This window comes from Panthera onca, chromosome C2 (assembly GCF_046562875.1).
Source record: "Panthera onca isolate mPanOnc1 chromosome C2, mPanOnc1 haplotype 2, whole genome shotgun sequence".
In the NCBI taxonomy this organism is placed as follows: Eukaryota; Metazoa; Chordata; class Mammalia; order Carnivora; family Felidae; genus Panthera; species Panthera onca.
In genome coordinates this window covers 59,714,809-59,741,233 of record NC_138347.1, presented here as the reverse complement: position 1 = coordinate 59,741,233, position 26,425 = coordinate 59,714,809, and the positions used below count along the sequence as shown (strand labels likewise).

At 37.9% G+C, this 26,425-nt stretch overlaps 1 protein-coding gene across 2 annotated transcripts in view; it reads left to right on the top strand.

The window, feature by feature from the left end:
- Positions 1-26,425, top strand: part of CFAP44 (cilia and flagella associated protein 44) — a 159,313-nt gene that overhangs the window by 47,190 nt on the left and 85,698 nt on the right. For both annotated transcript variants that reach the window (XM_078453008.2, XM_078453009.2), the window contains exons 17-21: positions 14,623-14,859; positions 20,919-21,064; positions 22,079-22,349; positions 25,655-25,710; positions 25,864-26,026. In XM_078453008.2, coding sequence (XP_078309134.2) covers positions 14,623-14,859; positions 20,919-21,064; positions 22,079-22,349; positions 25,655-25,710; positions 25,864-26,026 — 873 coding nt within the window. The remainder of the gene's footprint in view (positions 1-14,622; positions 14,860-20,918; positions 21,065-22,078; positions 22,350-25,654; positions 25,711-25,863; positions 26,027-26,425) is intronic.

The following is a 26,425-nucleotide window of genomic DNA, read 5'->3' as shown; positions in this document are numbered from 1 at the left end:
AAATGGGCAAAAGACATAAATAGACACTTCTCCAAAAAAGACATCCAGAAGGCCAACCAACACATGAAAAAATGCTCAACATCACTCATCACCAGGGAAATACAAATCAAAACCACCATGAGATACCACCTTATACCTGTCAGAATGGCTAACATTAACAACTCAGGCAACAACAAATGTTGGCGAGGATGTGGAGAAAGAGGACCTCTTTAGCATTGTTGATGACAATGCAAGCTGGTGCAGCCACTCTGGAAAACAGTATGGAGGTTCCTCAAAAAACTAAAAATAGAACTACCCTATGACCCAGCAATTGCACTACTAGGAATTTATCCAAGGGATACAGGTGTGCTGTTTCAAAGGGACACATGCACCCCCATGTTTATAGCAGCACTATCAACAATAGCCAAAGTATGGAAAGAGCCCAAATGTCCATCAATGGATGAATGGATAAAGAAGATGTGGTATATATATATATATATATACATACACACACACACAATGGAGTATTACTTGGCAATTAAAAAGAATGAAATCTTGCCATTTGCAATGACGTGGACAGAACTGGAGGGTATTATGCTAAGTGAAATTAGCCAGTCAGAGAAAGACACAAAAATCATATGATTTCACTCATATGAGGACTTAGGGAGACAAAACAGGTGAACAATGAGGGAAGGGAAACAAAAATAATATAAAAACAGGGAGGGGGACAAAACAGAAGAGACATAAATATGGAGAACAAACTGAGGATTACTGGAGGGGTTGTGGGAGGGGGGATGGGCTAAATGGGCAAGGGCACTAAGGAATCTACTCCTGAAATCATTGTTGCACTATATGGTAAGTAATTTGCATGTAAATTTTTTAAAAAAGTTGTAATAAAAAGTACGAAGGATTTTGAGAGGATGAAAATGGAGAGGAAGGCAGTAAGAGCTGGAATAACATCCTGAGGGAAGGCAGAGTTGTAAGAATTTGTAGTGCTTTCAGAAAATGAAGAATGGAATTGCAACAGAGGGATGCAGTATGTGGGAGGGATGTGGCAGGAATCTGTGAGCTGCACATGGGCTCCTTAAATACCAGCCAAGATGTTTCAGTGCAATTCTAGACCATTGAGATCCATTGTGAGTTTTTTTCCTCCCTATTCTCTGAAGAAATTTGAAATTATTTGACTAGTTGACAAATGTGACATCAGTTTCAGGTATGCAACGTAGTGATTTAGCAAATCTATACATTATGCTCTGCTCAGCACAAGCGTGGCTACCATCTGTCACCATAGTTGTTATGATACCACTGACTATATTCCCTGTGCTGTACATTTTGTCCCCGTGACTTATTCATTACATAACTTCAAGCCTGTACCTCCCACTCCCCTTTACCCATTTTGCCCATTGTCCTGCCCCTTCTCATCTGGCAACCATTAGTTTGTTCTCTGTATTTATAGGTCCGATTCTGCTTTTTGTTCTGTTTTTTAGATTCCACATATAAATCATACGGTAATTGTCTGATTTGTTTCACTGAGTGTAATACTCTCTAGGTCCATCCATGCTGTCCAAATGGCAAGATCTCTTCCTTTTATTTATTTATTTATTTTTTAAATTTATTTTTTTAAATGTTTATTTATTTTTGAGACAGAGAGAGACAAAGCATGAACGGGGGAGGGTCAGAGAGAGAGGGAGACACAGAATCTGAAACAGGCTCCAGGCTCTGAGCTGTCAGCACAGAGCCCGACGCGGGGCTCGAACTCACAGACTGTGAGATCATGACCTGAGCCGAAGTCAGACGCTTAACCGACTGAGCCACCCAGGCGCCCCAGATCTCTTCCTTTTAAATAGCTGAGTGATATTCCATTATATGTCTACACCCCATCCTCTTTATTCTTTCCTCTATTAATGGACATTTGGATTGATTCCATATCATGGCTGTTGTAAATAATGCTGCAATAAACATAGGGGAGGGACTTATGTTTTTTTGAATTAGTGTTTTTGTTTTCTTTGGGTAAATACCCAGGAGGAACAACTAGATCATATGATATTTCAATTTTTAATTTTTTAAGGAAGCTCTGTCCCATTTTCTGCAGTGGTCACACCAATTTACATTCCCACCAACAGTGCATGAAGGTTCCTTTCTCTTCATATCTTGCCAACACTTACTGTTTTCTGTCTTTTTGATTCTAGCCATTCTGACAGCTGTAAGGTGACATCTCATTGTGGTTTATAAAAAAGAAAAATAAATGTCTATTTATTTTTGAGACAGAGAGAGACAGAGACAGAGAGCACATGAGCAGGGGAGGGGAAGAGAGAGGAGACAAAATCCAAAGCAGGTTCCAGGCTCTGAGCTCTCAGCACAGAGCCTGATGCAGGGCTCAAACCCATGAACTGTGAGATCATGACCTGAGCCAAAGTCAGGCACTTAACCAACTGAGCCACCCAGGTGCCCCTCATTGTGGTTTTGATTTGCATCTCACTGATGATGAGTGATGTTGAGCATCGTTTGCGTGTCTGTTGGCCATCTGGATGTCATCCTTGGAAAAATGTCTATTTGGGTCCTCTGCCCAATTTTTAATTGGATTAATTAGGGGTTTTCTTGGTGTTGGGTTGTATGAATTATATATTTTGGCTGTTAACCCCTTATCAGATGTATAATTTTCAGATATTGTCTTCCATTCACTAGGTTGCCTTTTGGTTTTATTGATGGTTTCTTTTGCTGTGCAAAAACTTTTTATTTTGATGTAGTCCCAATAGTTTATTTTTTCTTTTACCTCCCTTGACTGAAGAGACATATCTAGAAAAATGTTGCTACAGTTGGTGTCAGAGATATTACTGCCTATGTTTTCTTCTAGAAGTTTATGGTTTTAGGTTTCATAATTTTTAATTTTTAATGAATTTATAATTCATTTTTGTGTATGGTATAAGAAAGTGGTCTAGTTTCGTTTTTTTTGAGTATAGCTGTCCAGTTTTCCCAGCACAATTTGTTGAAGAGACTTTTTCCCCACTGTATATTCTTGCCTCTTTTGTCATAGATTAGTTGACCATATAAGCATGGGCTTACTTCTGGGCTCTCTGTTCTGTTCTATTGATCTACAAGTCTATTTTTGTTCCAGTACTATTCTATTCTGTTTTGATTATCACAGTTGTAATATATCATGAAATCTGGGATTGTGATACTTTCAACTTTGTTCTTCTTTCTCAAAATTGCTTTTTGCTATTTGATGTCTTCTGTGGTTCTATACAAATTTTAATATTATTTATTCTAGTTCTGTGCAAATTACCATTGGCATTTTGATAGGGATTGTGTTGAATCTGTAGATTGCTTTGGGTGTATTGGAAATTTTAGCAATGTTAATTCTTTCAATCTATGAGCATGGAATATCTTTCCATTTGTTTGTATTGTCTTTAGATTCTTTTTTAATCAATGTTTTATAGTCAGAATACAGGTATTTTATCTCCTTGGTGAAGCTTTGTTCCTAGGTAATTTTATTCTTTTTGGTGCAATTATAAATAAAATTGTTTTCTTAATTTTTCTTTCTGCTATTTTGTTCTTAAGTACACAACCAATTTCTGGGTATTAATTTTGTATCCTGCAACTTGACTGAATTTATTTATTATTTCTAATATTTTTTTGATGAAGTCTTGAGGGTTTTCTATGTATCATATCATACTATCTGCAAATACTGACAGTTCAACTTCTTCCTTACCAGTATGGACGCCCTTAATTTCTTGTCTGAGGTGACCAGGACTTTCAGTACTATGTTGAATAAAAGTGGCAAGAGTGAACATCCTCATCTTGTTTCTGATCTTAGAGGTAAAACTCTGTTTTACCATCAAGTATGATGTTAGCATGGACTTTTCATATATGACCTTTATTATGTTGAGGTATGTTCTCTCTAAACCCACTTTGTTAAGAGTTCTTATCATGAACAGATGTTGAATTTTGTCGAATGCTTTTTCTGCATCTATTGAGATGATATGATTTTTATCTTTTGTTAATGTGTATCATATTGATTGATTTTTGAATATTGAACCATTCTTGCATCTTTTTTTATTGCTTTTTTTATTTTATTTTTTAATTTGTTTATTTTTTATAAGATATTTATTGTCAAATTGGTTTCCATACAACACCCAGTGCTCATCCCAACAGGTGCCCTCCTCAATACCCATCACCCACCCACCCCTCCCTCCCACCCCCCATAAACCCTGGAGCAGCAGGTTTGTCCTCAGTTTTTAAGAGTCTCTTATGTTTTGGCTCCCTCCCTCTCTAACCATTTTTTTCCTTTCCCTCCCCCATGGTCTTCTGGTAAGTTTCTCAGGATCCACATAAGAGTGAAAACATATGGTATCTGTCTTTCTCTGTATGACTTATTTCACTTAGCATAACACTCTCCAGTTCCATCTACGTTGCTACAAAAGGCCATATTTCATTCTTTCTCATTGCCACGTAGTATTCCATTGTGTATATAAACCACAATTTCTTTATCCATTCATCAGTTGATGGACATTTAGGCTCTTTCCATAATTTGGCTGTTGTCAAGAGTGCTGCTAGAAACATTGGAGTACAAGTGCCCCTATGCATCATTACTCCTGAATCCCTTGGGTAAATTCCTAGCAGTGCTACTGCTGGGTCATAGGGTAGGTCTATTTTTAATTTTTTGAGGAACCTCCACACTGTTTTCCAGAGTGGCTGCACCAATTTGCATTCCCACCAACAGTGCAAGAGGGTTCCCGTTTCTCCACATCCTCGCCAGCATCTATAGTCTCCTGATCTGTTCATTTTAGCCACTCTGGCTGGCATGAGGTAATATCTGAGTGTGGCTTGATTTGTATTTCCCTGATGAGGAGCGACGTTGAGCATCTTTTCATGTGCCTGTTGGCCATCTGGATGTCTTCTTTAGAGAAGGTTCTATTCATGTCTTCTGCCCATTTCTTCACTGGATTATTTGTTTTTAGGGTGTGGAGTTTGGTGAGCTCTTTATAGATTTTGGATACTAGCCCTTTGTCTGATATGTCATTTGCAAATATCTTTTCCCATTCCGTTGGTTGCCTTTTAGCTTTGTTGGTTGTTTCCTTTGCAGTGCAGGAGCTTTTTATCTTCATGAGGTCCCAATAGTTCATTTTTGCTTTTAATTCCCTTGTCTTTGGGGATGTGTCAAGTAAGAAGTTGCTGCGGCTGAGATCAGAGAGGTTTTTACCTGCTTTCTCCTCTAGGGTTTTGATGGTTTCCGATCTCACATTCAGGTCCTTTATGCATTTTGAGTTTATTTTTGTGAATGCTGTGAGAAAGTGATCTAGTTTAATCTTCTGCATGTTTCTGTCCAGTTCTCCCAGCACCATTTGTTAAAGAGACTGTCTTTTTTCCATTGGATGTTCTTTCCTGCTTTGTCAAAGATGAGTTGGCCATACGTTTGTGGGTCTAGTTCTGGGGTTTCTATTCTATCCCATTGGTCTATGTGTCTGTTTTTGTGCCAACACCATGCTGTCTTGATGATTACAGCTTTGTAGTAGAGGCTAAAGTCTGGGATTGTGATGCCTCCTGCTTTGGTCTTCTTCTTCAAAATTACTTTGGCTATTCGGGGCCTTTTGTGGTTCCATACAAATTTTAGGATTGCTTGTTCTAGTTTCGAGAAGAATGTTGGTGCAATTTTGATTGGCATTGCATTGAATGTGTAGATAGCTTTGGGTAGTATTGACATTTTAACAATACTTATTCTTCCAATCCATGAGCATGGAATGTTTTTCCATTTCTTTATATGTTCTTCAATTACCTTCATAAGCTTTCTATAGTTTTAAGTATACAGATCTTTTACACCTTTGGCTAGATTTATTCCTAGGTATTTTATGCTTCTTGGTGCAATTGTGAATGGGATCAGTTTATCTGTCTTTCTGTTGCTTCATTATTAGTGTATAAGAATGCAACTGATTTTTGTGCATTAATTTTGTATCCTGCGACTTTGCTGAATTCATGTATCCGTTCTAGCAGACTTTTGGTGGAGTTTGAGTTTTCCATGTATAATATCATGTCATCTGCAAAAAGTGAAAGCTTGACTTCATCTTTGCCAATTTTGATGCCTTTGATTTCCTTTTGTTGTCTGATTGCTGATGCTAGCACTTCCAACACTATGTTAAACAACAGTGGTGAGAGTGGACATCCCTGTCATGTTCCTGATCTCAGGGAGAAAGCTCTCAGTTTTTCCCCATTGAGGATGATATTAGCTGTGGGCTTTTCATAAATGGCTTTTATGATGTGTAAGTATGTTCCTTCTATCATGACTTTCTCTAGGGTTTTTATTAAGAAAGGATGCTGAATTTTGTCAAATTGTTTTTCTGCATCAATTGACAGGATTATATGGTTCTTATCTTTTCTTTTATTAATGTGATGTATCACATTGATTTGTGAATGTTGAACCAGCCTTGCAGCCCAGGAATGAATCCCACTTTTGATCATGGTGAATAATTCTTTTTATATGCTGTTGAATTCAATTTGATAGTATCTTATTGAGAATTTTTGCATCCACATTCATCAGGGATATTGGCCTGTAGATCTCTTTTTTTACTGGGTCTCTGTCTGGTTTAGGAATCAAAGTAATGCTGGCTTCATAGAATGAGTCTGGAAGTTTTCCTTCCCTTTCTATTTTTGGGAATAGCTTGAGAAGGATAGGTATTTTCTCTGCTTTAAATGTCTGCTAGAATTCCCTAGGGAAGCCATCTGGTCCTGGAATCTTATTTGTTGGGAGATTTTTGATAACTGATTCAATTTCTTCGCTGGTTATGGGTCTGTTCAAGCTTTCTATTTCCTCCTGATTGAGTTTGGGAAGGGTGTGGGTGCTTAAGAATTTGTCCATTTCTTCCAGGTTGTCCAGTTTGTTGGCATATAATTTTTCATGGTATTCCCTGATAATTGCTTGTATCTCTGAGGGATTGGTTGTAATCATTCCATTTTCATTCATGATTTTATCTATTTGGGTCCTCTCCCTTTTCTTTTTGAGAAGCCTGGCTAGAGGCTTATCAATTTTGTTTATTTTTTCAAAAAACCAACTCTTGGTTTTGTTGATCTGCTCTACAGTTTTTTTTAGATTCTATATTGTTTATTTCTGCTCTGATCTTATTATTGCTCTTCTTCTGCTGGGTTTGGGGTATCTCTGCTGTTCTGCTTCTATTTCCTTTAGGTGTGCTGTTAGATTTTGTATTTGGGATTTTTCTTGTTTCTTGAGATAGGCCTGGATTGCAATGTATTTTCTTCTCAGGACTGCCTTTGCTGCATCCCAAAGTGTTTGGATTATTGTATTTCGATTTTCATTTGTTTCCATATTTTTAAAATTTCTTCTCTAATTGCCTGGTTGACCCATTCATTCTTTTTTTTTTTTTAATATATGAAATTTATTGTCAAATTGGTTTCCATACAACACCCAGTGCTCATCCCAAAAGACCCATTCATTTTTCAGTAGGGTGTTCTTTAACTTCCATGATTTTGGAGGTTTTCCAGACTTTTTCTTGTGGTTGATTTCAAGCTTCATAGCGTTGTGGTCTGAAAGTGTTCATGGTATGATCTCAATTCTTGTATACTTATGAAGGGCTGTTTTGTGACCCAGTATGTGATCTATCTTGGAGAATGTTCCATGTGCATTCAAGAAGAAAGTATATTCTGTTGCTTTGGGATGCAGAGTTCTAAATATATCTGTTAGGTCCATCTGATCCAATGTATCATTCAGGGCCCTTGTTTCTTTATTGATCCTCTGTCTAGATGATCTATCCATTGTTGTAAGTGGAGTGTTAAAGTCCCCTGCAATGACCACATTCTTATCAATAAGGTTGCTTATGTTTGTGAATAATTGTTTTATATATTTGGGGGCTCCCATATTCGGCACATAGACATTTATAATAGTTAGCTCTTCCTGGTGGATAGACCCTGTGATTATTATATAATGCCCTTCTTCATCTCTTGTTACAGCCTTTAATTTAAAGTCTAATTTGTCTGATATAAGTATGGCTACTCCAGCTTTCTTTTGACTTCAGTAGCATGATAGATAGTTCTCCATCCCCTCACTTTCATTCTGAAGGTGTCCTCAGGTCTAAAATGAGTCTCTTGTAGACTGAAAATAGATGGGTCTTGTTTTTTTATCTATTCTGATACCCTATGTCTTTTGGTTGGTACATTTAGTCCATTTACATTCAGTGTTATTACAGAAAGATATGGGTTTAGAGTCATTGTGATGTCTGAAGGTTTCATGCTTGCAGCGATGTCTCTGGTACTTCATCTCACAGGATCCCCCTTAGGATCTCTTGTAAGGCTGATTTAGTGGTGATGAATTCCTTCAGTTTTTGTTTGTTTGGGAAGACCTTTATCTCTCCTTCTATTCTGAATGACAGACTTGCTGGATAAAGGATTCTCGGCTGCATATTTTTTCTGTTCATCACATTGAAGATTTCCTGCCATTCTTTTCTGGCCTGCCAAGTTTCAGTAGATATATCCGTCATGAGTCTTATCAGTCTCCCTTTATATGTTAGAGCATGTTTATCCCTAGCTGCTTTCAGAATTTTCTCTTTATCCTTGTATTTTGCTGGTTTCACTATGATATGTCATACAGAAAATCGATTCAAGTTACATCTGAAGGGAGTTCTCTGTGCCTCTTGGATTTCAATGCCTTTTTCCTTCCCCAGATCAGGGAAGTTCTCAGCTATGATTTCTTCAAGTACACCTTCAGCACCTTTCCCTCTCTCTTCCTCCTCTGGAATCCCAATTATACATATATTATTTTGTTTAATTGTGTCACTTAGTTCTCTAAGTCTCCCCTCACACTCCTGGATTTTTTTATCTTTTTTTCAGCTTCCTCTTTTTCTATAATTTTATCTTCTAATTCCCCTATTCTCTCCTCTGCCTCTTCAATCTGAGCTGTGGTCACCTCCATTTTATTTTGCAGGTCATTTCTAGCATTTTTTAGGTCCTCCTGACTGTTTCTTAGTCCCTTGATCTCTGTAGTAATAGATTCTCTGCTGTTCTCTATGCTTTTTTCAAGCCCAGAGATTAATTTTATGACTATTATTTTAAATTCATTTTCTGCCGTATTGCTTAATTCGTTTTTGATCAGTTCGTTAGCTTTCGCTGCTTCCTGGAGTTTATTTTGAGGAGAATTCTTCCATTTCGTCATTTTGGATAGTCCCTGGAGTGGTGCAGAACTGCAGGGCTCTTCCCCTGTGCTGTCTGGAGTAACTTGAGTTGGTGGGTAGGGCCACAGTCAGACCTGATGTCTGCTCCCAGCCCACCACTGGGCCCACAGTCAGACTGGTGTGTACCTTATCTTCCCCTCTCCGAGGGGCAGGACTCACTGTGGAGTGGTGTGGCCCCTGTCTGGGCTACTTGCACACTGCCAGGCTTGTGGTGCTGGCTGCTTCAATGGGATCTGGCGTATCAGCCGGGGTGGATCTGCAAGGTGCACAGGGGCAGGAGGGGCAGGCTCAGCTCACTTTGCCTTTGGTGGTCTGCTTCGGGAGGGGCTCTGTGGCACCGGGAAGGAGGCAGACCCGTCAAAGGGATGGATCCACAGCGTTGGGTGTTTGCGTGATGCAAGCAAGTTTATGACAGGAACTGGTTCCCTTTGGGATTTTGGCTGGGGGATGGGTGAGGGAGATGGCACTTCACAGTGCCTTTGTTCCCCGACAAGCTGAGCTCTGTCCTCCAGAGCTCAACAACTCTCCCTCCCATTGTCCTCCAGCCCTCCCACTCTCTGAGCAGTGCTGTTAACTTATAACCTTCCAGATGTTAAGTCCTGCTGGCTGTCAGAACACACTCCGTCTGGCCCCTTTGCTTTTGCAAGCCAGACTCAGGGGCTCTGCCTTGCAGGGTGGGCTGGCTGCCTTTCCACTGCCCGGTTCCCTCCTGCAAGTCCATGTAGCATGCACTGCCTCTCCGCCCTTCCTACCCTCTTCTGTGGGCCTCTTGTCTGCGCTTGGATGTGGAGAGTCCGTTCCGCTAGTCTTCTGGCAGTTTTCTGGGTAAATTAGGCTGATGTGGGTGGAATCTAAGCGATCAGCAGGGTGGGGTGAACTCAGCGTCCTCCTACCCCATTCTTGCATCTTGAGGATAAATCCTACTTGATTGTGGTGAATGATCCCTTTAATATATTGTTGAATGTGGTTTGCTAATATCTTGTTGAGGATTTTTGCATCTATGTTTATCAGGGATATTTCCCTGTAGTTTTCTTCTTCTTTTTTAAATGATCTTCATCTGGTTTTGGTATCAGGGTAATGCTGGCCTCTCAGAATATACTTGGAATCTTTCCCTGTTTGAGGGGGAGAGGTATTGACTCTTCTCTAAATGTTTGGTAGAGTTTACCTATGAATCCATCTGGTCACAGGCTTTGCTTTTTGGTAGATTTTTGATTACTGATTCAATTTTATTACTAGTAATTGGTCTCTTCAGATTTTCCCTTTCTTCCTTATTCAGTTTTGGAAGATTGTATGTTTCTAGGAATTTACCCATTTCTTTTAGGTTGTCCAATTTTTTGGTATATAATTTTTCACAGTATTCTTTCATAATTCTTGTATTTTTATGGTGCTGGTTGTTACATTTTCCTTTTGTTATTTTATTTATTTGGGTCTTTTCTCTTTTATTACTGATGAGTCTGACTAAAGGTTTATCGATTTTGTTTGTCTCTTGAAAGAAGCAGATCTTGATTTCATTGATCTTCTTTTTCATTGGTCTATGTGCCATTTTGTTCTGCTCTGAGCTTTATTACTTCCTTCCTTCTATTTACCTAGGACTTCATCCTTTTTCTAGTTCTTTCATGCGTAAAGTTAGTTTATTTGAACTTTTTCTTGTTTCTTGAGATAGGCCTGTGCTGCTATAAATTTCCCTCTTAGAACTGCTTTCAATGCATCCCAAAGATTTTGGACAGTTGTGTTTTCATTTTCATTTGTCTCCATGTATTTTTTTTTTTCATTTATTCTTTGATTTCTTCATTGACTCACTGGTTGTATGTTTAGCCTCCACATGTTTGTGGTTTTTTCTTGTGATTGTGAGTTCTAGTTTCATAGTGTTGTGATTGTAAAAGATGAATGATATGATTTCAGTCTTCTTAAATTGAGACTTGTTTTGTGACCTAATGAGAATGAGAATGTTCCACATGCACTTAAAGAGAATGTGTACTCTGTTGTTCTTGGATGGAATGTTCTGCATATATTAAGTCTATCTGGTCTTATATGTCATTAAAAGACACTATTTCCTCATTGATTTTTCTGCCTGAATGACCTATTCATTGATGTAAATTAAGTGTTAAAGTCCCTTACTATTGTGTTACTGTCAGTTCCTCCCTTTATATCTATTAATATTTCCTTTGTTTATTTAGGTACTCCAATGTTGGGTACATAGATATTTACTTGTTGGATTGATCCCTTTATCATTATATAATGCTCTTCTTTGTCTGTTATTATAGTTTTTATTTTAGAGTTTAAAGTCTATTTTATTTGTTATGAGTATTCCTGCTCCAGCTTTTTTGCTGCTTCCATTTGTAGTGGAATATCTTTTTCAATTCTTTCAGTCTCAGTCTGTTTCTTTAGGTCTGAAGTGAATCTTTTGTAGGCAGCATATAGATGAGTCTTTCTTTTTTTCTGATTTGTCACCCTCTACCTTTTTAGTTCTTTTCTTACTCTCTTTTTTTGTGATTGACTTTCTGTAGTGTCATTATTCCCCCCCCCCCCCCGCCTTTTTTTGTGTATCTATTATAGGTTTTGTTTTAGGATAGGTTTATAGTTACCATGAGGTTTGTATATTGCTTCCTAAGTATATAGCAGTTTATATTAAGTTGATGGTCATCTAAGTTCAAACACATTCTAAAAAACTTATTTTTTATACCCCTCTCTCCACATTTTATGTTTAGGCTACCATATTTTACATATTTTTATTCATAATTTTCTTCTAATTATGGGCTTTTCTTTTATACTTAAAGAAGTCCTTTTGCATTTTTGTAAGGCCAATTTAGTGATGATAAACTCCTTTAATTTTTGTCTGGGAAACTCTCTTTCCTTTTATTCTGAATGATAACCTTGCCAGGTAGAGTATTCTTGGTTGTAGTTTTTTTCCTTTCAAGACTTTGAATATGTAGTGCTACTCCCTTCTGGCCTGCAAAGTTTCTGCTGAAAATCCAACCAATAGCCTTATGCGCTTTTCTTTTATACTTCTCTCTTGCTATTTTTAAAATTCTTTTTTTATCTTTAACTTTTGACATTTTAATTATTATGTCATGGTGTGGACATTCTTGGGTTCATCTTATTTTGAACGCTCCGTGCTTCCTAAACCTAGATATCTGTATCTTTTTCCAGATGAGTGAAGTTTTTACTAGTATGCCTTCAACTGAGTTTTCTGCCCCGTTCTCTCTTTTTCCTTCTGGGACCCCCATAATGCAAATATTTGTTTGCTTGATGTTGTCTAAAAGATCTCTTAACTTATCCTGCTTTTTTTATTTCCCCCTTGCTGTTCAGCTTGGGTGCTTTCCATTACCCTCTCTTCCAGATCACTGATCCATTCTTCTATATCTTCTAATCTTTTGATTCCCTCTAGTGTTCTTTGTTGTTGTTTATTTGTTTGTTTGTACTTAAGTTATTGTGTTCTTCATCTCTGGTTCTTTTTTATATTTTCCATCTCTTGGTTGAAGGCTTCACTGAGTTCTTTCACTCTTTTCTCCAGCCTGGTAAGCATCTTTATGATCATTGCTTTAAACTCTTTGTTAGGCATATTGCTTATTTCCTTTTTACTTAGTACTTATTCTGAGGTTTTGTCTTTTTCTTTCTTTTGGAACATACTCCTGTTTCCCCATTGTTATTGACTTCCATGTTTATTTTGATGAATTAGCAGAGCAGCTACCTCTGAATTTGAAGAAATGGTCTTGTGTCTGGTCATCCCCTGTGTATGCTTGGCGACTTCTGCTAGCTGGCAGGAGCTGTGGTTGGTGTAGGCTGGGGGTTGCAGGGCATTCCATGCTGTGACTGACCTGGTGAGATGACCATAGCTGAAGTGAGTGCAAGTGGGAGGTCCTAGGGGTCTCCATATAGTAGACACCCTGACAGGACAACTAAAGCTGAAGTGGGTGCAAGTTTGAAGGATCCTGGGCCCTTATGTGCAGAGGTGCCCTGGCAGGACAGCTGAAGCTGAAGTTGGTACAAGCTGGAGCGTCCTGCAGTGCTCATTGCAGGGGGTGCCCTGATGGGGTGATAAACCCAGGCCAGCACAAGCCAGTGTGTCCAAGGGGATTCTTTTCAGGGATGCCCTGGCAGGTCAGCTAAAACTGAAGTGGATGCAAGCTAAGGGAGGGTGAGTGGGGGGCTGGACCTTCCATACAGAAGGCACCTTGGCAGGACGGCTGAAGCAGAAATGTGTGCAAGCCAGGGTATTTAGGAGCATTCCATCCTGAGGATGCCCTGGCAGGACAACTGAAGGTGAAGTAGGTATAAACTGGAGGGTCCCTGAGTGTGCAGCAAAGGGGGTGCCATTGTGGGGCAATGGAAACCAAGGCTGGTGGAGTCCAATGTGTCCTGGGATGCTCTGTACAGGGGCACCCTGGTGGGACAGCTGGGCCAAACAGACATCAGCCAGGAGGTCCTAGGGTACTCTGTGTTGATGGTGCCTAGCAAGCTGAAGCCAAAGTGGGTATGGACCTGGAGTGTTCAGGGATGCTTCGCACCTGTGTCACCTTGGGGCAACAGCTGAAGCTATACTGAGTGCTATCAAGGGGTGTCCTTGTATATACAGCCCTAGAGCCTCCTTGGTGGGATTGCTGGGGCCAGGTGTCTGAGGCTCACTGACGTGGTAGGCTGGTTAGGGTGCTCAGACCCTCTCATTCCATTGACACTGTCATGGTGGAGGGGGAGCATAAACTGGGGTGCTTGTCAGCCCTTCTAACCCAGAGAGAGTTCCAGCAGCTCCCTTTAGTTTGGGAGGATTTTAGGGCTGGTTCTTTTACATACTAGTTGTTCTTTTAAACCTTGGCTTTTTTCCCCTGTGTTCCAGGGCAGATGATTCTGCTCAGGATGTCTCAGTAGTATCCCTTCCCACTGCAGTTTATGGCATTTGGGATTGGAGGTTCCCTTCATTACTGTGTCTCCACCTCTTTTGTTTTGCAGAAGCTTTTCAGTCACTCCTCCCATTGTGAGATTTTGAGGAGGAGATTGATGTGATGAAATCATATAAATTAGGAAGTAATTCTGAGGGATTAAAAGAATAAAAGATGGGAGGTAGGGATGCTAGTGTTAGGTGACTTTTGAAATCACCATTTGATAGATGTGGAAGGCCTAACTCACGGTTTTGCTATTACTATTTTAGTATCTACTAAAATAGAAACACCTTTCCTCCATGGTTATTTTGGTCTACCTAGTTCATGGGTTGATGGAGATGGACTCTGAAAGAAAATGTATTTAGTTTCTCTATTAGGAAAAAAGAAAATAATTTCTATAAAACTAGGATCAAAGCAGGTAATACAGAAATGATTTGAAAAGTTTAAAGATATACCCCCAAATTGATTTATTTTTAAATGACACTATTTGTTACATCAGAGCTGTGAGTTCTTCCTTCCACTTTCTTTTTCATCCCATTACTGTAAATGAATGAATGATTTACAGTTTTTTATCTTAATGTCTCTTGCAAAAGAGATTAATAGAAATAGAAAAGAGAAAGAAACAAAAGGAGTTGAAGGAGAAGGAGAAGGAAGAAAGGAGGAAGCAGCTAGCAGCAGAGATGAAAGAAGATGGAGAAAAGGAATTCCAGGTGGAGGAGGAGGAGGAAAGAGAGGAAGAGGAGCCATTACCCGAAATCTTTATTCCATCAACCCCCTGTCGCATCCTCTGTGGATTTTACTCTGAGCCAGGGAAGTTCTGGGTTTCTTTGGTGAGTAATAATGTAATACATAATTTTGATTAAATAGTTTCTGATCATGAATTTCCAGGCCATTCTTACTTTCTCTTATGGTGAGACCATTTGTTAACTACTATTGAATAAGTTGTGAATTTTGATGAATGAATGTGACTTACAGTTTTTGTGTCATCTTAATATATTTTATGTCTGCTTATAATATCTGCTATCGTCTATAATGATCATTCATATTTCAGGGGGTCAAAGAGAAGAAGAATTAAAGGTAGAAGGAAGGGCAAAGGGCTAAAGAGTCTTCTGGCTGTTTCTATTGTTTCTTTAATTTGAAACTAATTGACATTTTGAAAATAATGGCCACACTATCCTGCAGAGTTTTGTTTACATTTTGTTATCTACAGCTATGCTGTGTGGCCACGTGGAAGTCTGGGAAGATGACTATTTTTAGATGGTCACATTGTCACCCTGAACAAAATTGGAACTTGGCTAATATGGAAGAAGAGAAAAATAGATATCAGAGAGTCAAAGACAGAGGACTGTCACAAAGTTGTGATAATTACATTCTCTAATTATATCTTTTCTACTATCATGAAACAATTGATTGCAAAACAAGATTTCCTTCGTTATAAATTTGTCACAAACTTCAGCTCCATTAACAAAAAGACTAATAATTGACACGATTTTATTATACTTCACACATACTGTGATTGTCACAAATTGAAGGTTTGTGGCCATCCTGTGTTGAGCAAGCTAATCAGCATCATTATTTCTACAACATTGGCTCACTTCATGTCTGTGTGTCACATTTTGGTAATTCTTGCGATATTCCAAACTTTCTCATTATTATTGTTATGGTGATCTGTGATCATTGATCTTTGTTACTATTGTAATTGTTTTGGGGAGCCATGAACCACACCCATATAAGACAGCAAACCTAACGATAAATATTGTGTGTGTTTTCACTGCTCCACTAACTAGTCATTCCCCCATCTCTCTCCCTCTCCTTGGGCCTTCCCTGAGATACAAGAATATTTAAATTAGGCCAATTAATAACCCTACAATAGCTTCTAATTGTTCACTTGAAAGGAAGAGTCACATGTTTCTCACTTTAAATCAGAAACAAGAAATGATTAAGCTTAGTGAGAAACGCACGTCAAAAGCCAAGGCAGGCCAAAAGCTAGGTCTCTTGTGCCAAATAGTACGCCAAGATGTTAATGCAAAGGAAAAGGTTTTTTTTTTAGTAGGCTCCATGCCCAACATGGGGTTTGAACTCATTACCCTGAGATCAATAGTCACATGCTCTATCTCCTAACCAGCCAGATGCCCTCCAAAGGAGAAGTTCTTGAAAGAAATTAAAAGTGCTATTCCAGTAAACACACAAATACCGAGAAAGCAAAATAGCCTTATTGCTGATATGGAGAAAATTTCAGTGGCCTGGATGGAAGATAAAACCAGCCACAACATTCTCTTCAGCCAAAGCCTAATGCAGAGCAACGCCCTAACTCTCTCCAATTCTGGGAGAGGTGAGAAAGCTTCAGAAGAAAAGTTTGAAGTTAGCAGGGGTTGGTCCATGAAGTTTAAGCAAAGAAGGAAAGAAGCCATCTCCATAATAGAGAAGTGTGAGGTACAGCAGCAGGTGCTGATGGAGAAGCTGCAGCAAGTTATCCAGAGGATCTAGCTAAGATTAGTCATGGGGTGCCTGGGTGGTTGTCGGTTGGGCGTCTGACTTTGGCTCTGGTCATGATCTCGCGGTCTGTGAGTTCGAGCCCCGCGTCGGGCTCTGTGCTGACAGCTCAGAGCCTGGAGCCTGCCTCAGAATCTGTGATCTCCCTCTCTCTCTGCCCCTCCCCCGCTCATGCTCTGTCTCTCTCTCTCTCTCTCTGTCAAAAATCAATAAACATTTAAAAAAAAAAGATCAGTCATGAAGGTGGCTACAATGAACAATAGATTTTCTTAAAAAATTTTTTTTTAATGTTTATTTTTGAGAGAGAGACAGAGTGCAAATGGGGGAGGGGCAGATAGAGAGGGGACACAGAATCTGAACTAGGCTCCAGGCTCCGAGCTGTCCACACAGAGCCAGACATAGGGCTCAAATTCATGAACCATGAGATGACTGGAGCCAAAGTCAGATGCTCAGTCAGCCACCTAGGTGCACCACAATAGATTTTCAATGTAGACGAAACAACCTTCTACTGGATGATGTCATCTAGGACTTTCATAAAGGATATGTCAATTCCTGGCTTCAAAGAATAGGTTGACCCTTTTGTTAGGGGCTAACGCAGCTGGTGACTTAAATTTGAAGCCAGTGCTCATTTACCATTCTGAATATCCTAGGGCCCTTAAGAATTGTGCTAAATCCCTACTGCCTGTGCACTATAAATGGAACAACAAAGCTGGGAGAACTGTTCAGAAAAAAATAAGATTCCTTTTAAAATATTATTGTTCATTGACAACATAGCTGGTTACCCATGATTCCTGGAGACCTATGATGAGATTAATGTTGTTTTTATGCCTCCTAGCACAACATCCATTTTGTAGCCTGTGGATCAAAGAGTAAAGTAGACTTTCAAGTCTTATTATTTAAGAAATATTTTGTAAGGCTATAACTGCCATAGAGAGTGATTCCTCTAATGGATCTGGGCAAAACCAACTGAAAACCTTCTGGAAAGGATTTACCATTCTAGATTCATGGGAATAGGTCAAAATATCGACATTAGCAGGAATTCTTGGAAGAAGTTGATTCCAACCCTTATGGATGACTTTGAGGGTTCAAGACTTGAGTGGAGGAAGTAACTGAAGATGTGGTGGAAGCAGCAAGAGAACTAGAACTCTGAGTAGAGCCTAAAGATGTGACTGAATGTCTACCATCTCATGATACAACTTTAACAAATGAGCAGTTGCTTTTTATGGATGAGCAAAGAAAGTGAGATGGAATCCCCCCCCCCCCCCCGCCGGTGAAGATGCTATAAAGACTTGAAATGGCAGCAAAATATTTAGAATATGGCATAAACTTAGTTACTAATTAGTAGGGTTTGAGGGGATTGACTCCAATTTTGAAAGAAGTTCTACTGTGAGTAAAATATTAACAGCATTGCATGCTACAGAGAAATTCATGAAAGGAAAAATCAGTTGATGCAGCAAACTTGACCACTGTCTTATTTTAAGAAATTCTGCAGCTACCCCAACCTTCAGCAGCCACCACCTTGATCAGTCAGCAGCCATCAACATCAAGGCAGGACCCCACCAGCAAAAAGATTAAGACTTTCCAAAAGCTCAGATTATGGTTGGAAATTTTGGGCAATAAAGTATTTTTAAATTTAAGGTATGTACACTGTTAGACATAATGCTATTACACACTTAATAGTCTATGCTATAGTGTAAACATAATTTTTATATGTACCAGGGAACAAAAAAAATCATTTGACTCACTTTATTGCAATATTAATTTCATTAAAGTATTCTGGGATTGAACCCACAACATCCCATATGTGAAAGACTATCACTAATTCATAGTTTGTCCCAGATCCCAGTGTCCCAGGATGCTGACTAGCCAAGGATTGTTGCTACAAGAAGTAACGAGCATTAACTTCTCCCCTGTTCAACTTTTCCTAGAAATGCATCTTTGTTAGAAACTTCTAAGGAGACAAGCAGCAAGAAGAATAGAAAGTAGTGATGGAGGCACCTAGGACTCCACTTATTAGTGCCTTTATACTTTGTCTTTGTTTTATGAAACAGTTGTTGATGACTATAATCGTGTGGGGTTCTAGGGTAAGGGATAAATAAGACATGGTTCCTGACTTCAGGAGGGAGAGAGGCATAGAAAGAACTTCGTATCACGAGGGAGAGAGGCATAGAAAGAACTGTAATACAGTGTAGTAGAGTTCTAGTGTCCTGGAAACATGCAAAAAGTGTTATTTAACAAATATGAGAAAAAAAAATTTTCCTTGTCTTGTCTCAAACAAATCTAACATTCTATGGGGATCCATACGAGTCTTGTCTGCTTTTGTCCACTCTTAGAGTTGATGAATAGTCTCCTGCAATTGTCCAAGGACACTTTCCCCAAAGGCCCTTTGATCCCACCCCTCTCACATCCTCCAGTATTTTGTTCTACAATAAACCACCTAGTCTCCTGTATTATCCACTTCCCTCTGTTTACTCAGTTCTTAGCAGCACATAAACATGCTCTACCACCTAACTTGAAATTTTTCCTTCCTTTCCACTCCCTCTTTTAGAGGTGATCCTAAAGATTATATTATGTACCTTTAACTTCATATAGTTTGACATAAATTTACTCTTCTAATTACAGAGAAAAAGATCATAGAGTACTTTAATGCCATGTATCCTCCCCCTCTCCATTGCCATATATTTTCTTTATATATATATATAATATATATATATATATATATATATATATTATATATATATAATTTGTATTCCTAAAAGGTATTTTACTATTTTTGTTGTTGTTGATATCATTTTGGTTTGTCCTTTTTCTTACTGTTAATTTCTTTCTATATCTTTGTAGTTGCAGAAGATTCTGCCTAAAAATGTATGTGTATTTAGTGTAGGTCTGCTGGTAACACATTCTCTCAGTTTTGGGAGCTTTTTGGGGGGTTTTGGGGTATCTTCATTTTGCCTTTTTAAAAAAATCATATTTTTGCTGGATATTTTCTTTGCAAACTTTGATGTCTTTTAATCTTTTGTCCTCAATTCTGCCAGCTGCATCTTTTTATTGTTGTTTCTTCGAAACCTGATGTGTCTTTTTCCTTGGTTGCTTTTAAGATTTTGTGTTAAAAGGTATAATTTCTTCATATTTCTCTTGCTTGTGTTCATAGTGTTTCTTGAATCCCAATGTAGTTTCACTCAGTTTTTGAAAAATTTCAGCCATTATGTACCACAATGTTGCTTCTGGCCCATCTTTGTCCTTGTTTCTTCTGGGATTCCAGTTCTATGTACATTAACCCTTATCACTATGACCCATAGATATTTTACACACACACTGCCCTTGCTTTTGGTATTTGTCATCCTTCTTTTCTTTCTCCTGCTTTGGTCTGACTGCTTTATCTGATCTCTCTTCCAGATTCATAATTCTAGCTGTGTCTAGTTGCTTTCAAACTAATCTATTGAATTTTTGTCATTTTATTTTTCAGTCCTACAATTTTATTTTTTCCATTATTCACTTTCTTTACAGATTCCAGGTGACTTCTTACCTTTTTCATAGTGCCTTCAAATTCCTTAAATATATTAATCTTGGTTACTTGAAATCCATTTTATAAACACCTCTCATGATTTTTTCTTTGATCTGTTTGTTCTTTTGATTTTCAATCAAGTCTTGTCTTAACAAGTATGCATAGGGCGTTCTTTTTAATTGAGAAATTGACCTTGTATATGAAAAGCTGTAGCATTAGCTTGAGAATCTGTATATTGCCATTGTCTCCTGGGAATTTATTTTTGTTCTGGAAAGCAGCTAGAAATCCTAGATCATGTTCATATAGTCAGTGACTGAGATGACTCATACTTGTAGGGTGTAGTGTTCTAGGGTTGCAATGGAAAGCCCTGTGGAAGGTGTGTTTACAGTGGCTCCTTCTCCTTGGATGACCTTGGGAATTCTTTCCCTCTCCCTAAGCCCATGAGACAACAGATTGCTGAATTTCAAAGCCTCTCAGATGGTACTTTCAGAGCTGGTAATTGCTTCAGGGAGAAGAGCAATGCCCTAGACTCAAAACTAGCTCTGAACAGCATGACCTACAAAACTGTATTAAATACTGTATGTGCAGAATAATACTTGAAATAAAATGGAACTCAGTAGGTAGTCAGAAGTGATATCTTCCTTGTATTGACTTTTAAATGGAAGCAAATTATTGTAAGGTGTTTTATTATTGCATAATCATATAGTTCCATATAAATGGACAATGAGTTACTTTATAAAACCTATCTATAATAATAGAAGTCATATAAAAATAGATGTGTTAAGACATCTATTTTTGGTTTTAAAATTTGAAGAATAAAAAAAATCCTTGTGTGGTCATATGTATCTTATATTCAAGTACTACCTTCAATGTTATTTATCTCTTTTCCAGGGTGGCTATGATTCTGGTTTTCTATATCACTGTGAGTTCCCCCCATATGAGAAAAGTATCAATGGCACAGAAAAGAAGGATGAACCTTCTGATTTTCGTTTTCTTGAAGATACAGAGGATAATCCCATCCATACTATCACTTTCAGGTGAACAAAATTTCAGAAAGCTTAAAAAAAAAAACCTCATTTGTGTCTCTGTTGTTGTCCATTATGAATATTGTTCATTTTTAAAGATGTGTCCGAATGGAGGGGCACTCAAATATTTTCTTTTTAAAAAAATTTAGTGTTTATTTATTTTTGAGAGAGAGAGAAAAAGAGAGAGAGAGAGGAGAGAGAGAGGGAGACAAAGAGTCTGAAGCAGGTTCCAAGCTCTGAACTATCAGCACAGAGCCTGATGTGGGGCTTGAACTCATGTACCATGAGATCATGACCTGAGTTGAAGTTGGACGCTTACCCGACTGAGCCACCCAAGTGCCCCAAACATTTTATAGTTAAATAAACTTAATGAATAAATAGAATCAAAGCTAGTCATGAAACACTATTTCAAGTCCCTCTGTCAAATATTCTGTCAGAATTTCTGTTTATCACACAATAGGTTTGTATGGACTTACTTTCTGTTACTTAGGATTCTCCTGCATGGTCAGATAAGGAAGGTTCAGTGTTACAGTGATCCTGCAGAAATCACAACTTGAATCCTTAGTCCTTTAATAATTGAGAATTAAGCATTTATGCTAGTCATTCTTTTGAAGATCAAATATAATAGCTCTAAATTTCAAATTGGCTTTTTCCCCTCTGTTCTTTTGCAGTAGTTTGTTAGGGCTTAAAGATATGTACAGTGGGGGTGCACAATGAAGTCCATAACATCTTTGTTATTAAAATTCAGTCATGTGTCATTAATTTAAAATTATATATCTGGGGTGCCTGGGTGACTCAGTTGGTTGAGCGACCAACTTCTGCTCAGGTCATGTTCTCGGGTCCATGAGTTTGAGCCCTGCATTGGGTTCTGTGCTGACAGCACAGCACCTGAAGCCTGCTTCAGATTCTGTGTCTCCTTCTCTTTCTGCCCCTCCCCTGCTCATGCTCTTTCTCAAAAATAAATAAATGTTAAAAAAAGGTATAAAATTATATACCTAATTAATATGAACAATTTATGTTTCATAGCATTAACCAAGATCTCATGTTCTGTGGAATGCAAAATGGAGCAATTCGAGTCTATATCCTAAGTCAGAATAATCCTTCGTTGACAAATATGGTGGACTACTGGCATTTCAATCTGCATGACAATAATTATGGATGTGTTAAAGGCATATCTACTAGTTTTGATGACCGTTTCTTGGTGACCACTGGAGCAGATAGTAATATCTTTGTTTTCACCATTTTTTCTGAATTTGAACTAATGAAAGCCATTAAAGCCAAAGTGCCATCTCCAAGGGTATGCAACTAATAACAACGATAAAAAATATTTTAAAATAGTAATGTTAAATTACTCATTCTTTAAAAACTGAAAAGTCTTGGGGCACCTCAGTGGCTCAGTCGGTTGAGCGTCTGATTTTGGCCCAGGTCACGATCTTGTGGTTCATGGATTCGAGCTCCGTGTTGGGCTCTGTGCTGACAGCTCAGAGCCCGGAGCCTGCTTCAGATTCTGTGTGTGTCTCTCTCTGTCTCTGCCCCTCCCCCCTTACACTCTTTCTCTCTCTCTCAAAAATAAATAAACATTAAAAAAAAACCCAAAACTCTTTAGACACTTTTACCTTATACTGATACCTTCCTATCAGTATTAAAATTTTGACTTTCTGTTGCTTCTATTAAATGTTAGTCATTGAATTTCCCTATAACACTAAAGGTATAGAATTCTCCAAATTAAAAAGACTGAGTTAATTTTTCTATATCAATCACTTTCTTGATCAAAATTTCTTTGTTTTCAAAATGTACAATTTTGCAGATCTAGATTTTGCTTTTAACTTATTCACTTGTTGAAGGGGCATACATGGGATGTATACCATAATTTGTGTGTTTGAAAGGGTTGTAAAAATATTAGTCTTTGTCATTAGAATATGACAATGTGGATCATGACCAAAGATTCAGTTAAATTATTCTGTCCTTAGGCAGAATGTATCATTGGTTTTGTAATGAAGATTGAGGGTTTAGATCCCCAAATTAAATCTGTTTGCCCTACCACAGGACCTGAATTTTCTATTATCAAAGTGGTTCCTTTGGATAAAATCACTAATAACAATTAGAATTGCTCCTAAAGAATAAGGAATTGTATTGGAAAGACCATAATTAAATGGGATGTCAATGTGTTCTTAGGAATTTTAACAGGTAACCAACTTCAAGATAACATACAAAAAAGGTAGGGAAGATTTGAGCAGGTGAATTTTCATTTTTATTCATGGAAGCAAAATTTGGAGAATAGACTGCTGTCAAAAGACATCCAGCTTAGGAAGAAGAATTACAGAAGGGAAAGTGTATGAACAAGAAAATCTTTATCTTTCTATCTAATGCCATCTCTCTCTATAGAAATCTATATTGAGTAGAAAAAAATCCATTCTACATATGTATATTGGCATCCTTTTATTTGTGACTTCAGTCAGTGTTTCTTATGTCATTGGCAGAATCTGCTTTCAAGAAGGCAAAATCAGAAAGAACTGAATCAATAGAGGTCTAAGTTCTGAAGTGTCTGAGATTCTTACTTTAGAAACGGCTGGGAAATGCTTGAAAGTACAGATGCCTGAGCCCCCTCCAAGAGCAAATAAATCAGAATATCTGAAAGGGAGGCCCATGTATCAGTATTTTGTAAAATATCTTCTCCCTTCCCCCAACCCCCAGGATTCTAAGGTGTAGCAACAATTGAGAACAATTGGCATATATTTGGGCACTGTTGAAAGTAACTCTTTAATTCAAATTTACTGCAAGCAGCTGAGGCCAGGAGACGGCTGAATATCAGTATCAAATCTAGGAAATCACACTGTTAATGGAGAACCAAGGGGCTTTTCTCTGGGCAATAGAAGAATTAAAAAATACAATTCTATCAAGTATAGAATCAAGTATGTTGTATCAAGTATGTGATTAACAGTAACTACAATGTATAAGCCATCACTGTCTCTTGCATTGGTTATGTCTTATGACTTCTTCTAAAGTCCTAAACCTTGGGGCATCTGGCTGGCTCAGTCAGTAGAGCATGTGACTCTTGATCCTGGGGTTGTGAGTTGAAGCCCAACCTTGGATACAGAGATAACTTAAAAATAAAATCTTAAAAAAAAAAATTCTAGGATTGCCTGGGTGTTCTAGGAGTGCATGTATTTCTCTCTCTCTCTCTCTCTCTCTCTCTCTCTCTCTCAAATAAACCTAAAAAAAAAGTTCTAAACTTTATCTTACACAAAAGTATGTAGATTTACATATATGTATAAAGACTAGTACTGTAATAAAACAACTTGGCCAAAAGAGAGTCCTTATTTCTTTACAATGAAGGATGGCAAAAGAGAGACCTATCTTATGAAAAAGAATAGAGCATAAATTCAATTTTATTTAAGAACTGATTATCTAGCAACCTAAGATTCGGTTTGGTTCACTGGATTATAATTCTTTTTCCTTAAATTTTATGGCATAGCATAGTATCTGAATAAACAAAGTAATTTTAAGTGATTTATTTCATAGTTCCCTTAATTTAAATTACTGTCCTTTCTAAAAGGGGATTCATATTTCTGATTTCCTCTTTCTCAGAGAGGGGAACTATATTCTGTGCCTTTCTCACTGCATGTCTTTTTAAAACAAGATAAATTGAAATGCTTAAAGTTTAAAAAAAACTACATGTCAATTATACTCAAAAATTTTAATTAAAAATATTTTTAGTTTATTTTATTTTGAGAGACAGAGGGTATGAGCATGGGAGAGGCAGAGAGAGAGAGAGAGAGAGAGAGAGAAAGAATCCCAAGCAGGTTCCATGCTGGCAATGCAGAGCCTGATGTGGGGCTCAATCCCATGAGCTGTTAGATCATGACCCCAGTCAAAATTAAAAGTCAGAGGGGCGCCTGGGTGGCTCAGTCGGTTAAGCGGCCGACTTTGGCTCAGGTCATGATCTCGCGGTCCGTGAGTTCAAGCCCCGCGTCGGGCTCTGTGCTGACAGCTCAGAGCCTGGAGCCTGTTTCAGATTCTGTGTCTCCCTCTCTCTGACCCTCCCCTGTTCATGCTCTGTCTCTCTCTGTCTCAAAAATGAATAAAAGTTAAAAAAAATTTAAAAAAAACCCAAAATTAAAAGTCAGATACTTAACCAACTGAGCCACCCTGTTGCCCCTAAAAAATATATTTTAAAACCTTCCTGTATACACATAAGGTATTGGGGGGAGAATTAAGCATATATAAAAGGGGATATGCTAAAAAAAAAATAGCATTTTAAAATAAATGACCTGGGAAATTTTGCATGTATCCTTTGTTAATAACACATGATATTAGTAATTCACATTTTGAAGGGGAATTATGGTGATATTAACATTTTGCATGCATATTAGGTTTTAAGACTTTTTCTATGTACCTCTTTAAATCAAGCAGAAACAAATAAATTTAGTCAACTACAATTTTCCCCCTAGTTTTCCCTGGATTATTTCCTGTGAAAGTACCTTGCAAGCCTATAATTATTAGAAATTGGCAGAGGGGGAAAAAGCTCAGTTTACTTCCTGTTAGATATTTTAAGAGAAATATGCAATTTAAAAGTGTTAACCGTTTCTCCCCTTTCTACAGTTTGGAATTGAAGCAGAGCCAATTCCAGAAGATATTGAAGATCCCAAAGCCTATAGGTATGAGAATTTTTGATAAATACTAGCCTTGAGCTGTTGCAAAACAACATTTTATAGAAGATGACCAAGCCAATGGAATTTCCAAATTATTGAGTCCTGATTCCTCTTATGCTGTTTCTGGATCTTACTATCCTTTTAAATTTCTGTTTTCAGTATTGAGAATGCTAGAAGAAAAAGAGAACATGATAAGTTAATGAAAGAAGTGGAAGAAATAAAAGCTGGGAAAAGAGAAAAACTCAAAGCTTTGAGGAATGAATTTCAGCAACTTCTGGAAATGAATAAAGAATTACCAAAGCATATGCAGTTTAAGCGAACAGTAAGCCTTAATTAAATTTGACTTTTAACATACACTATTTCTTTGGATCAAGACTACGATTTTTCTGATAAATAGGAACACTTAAAAAATCTTTAAACTTCCCTTTATCTGGCCAGTGTGTTGGCAGCAGCTAAAATACCATAGAATTTGACATACAACTTGGTTTGGATATAGAAGAACCTCTTTATATAACAGAGTTTACTTCTGGATTTAGGTACTTCACTTTTCTTTTTTCTTGTGGTGACAAGATATATAAATACAGGTTTGAATCTGGTTTTCAACCCTTAGTGTACCTAGCCAAGATATCTAATCTTTGTATAAGTACGCATATATTTTGATTCTCTGTGATTCCATTTCTATAAATCAACAAATCTATCAAAAAGATAGTACCTGGTTGTC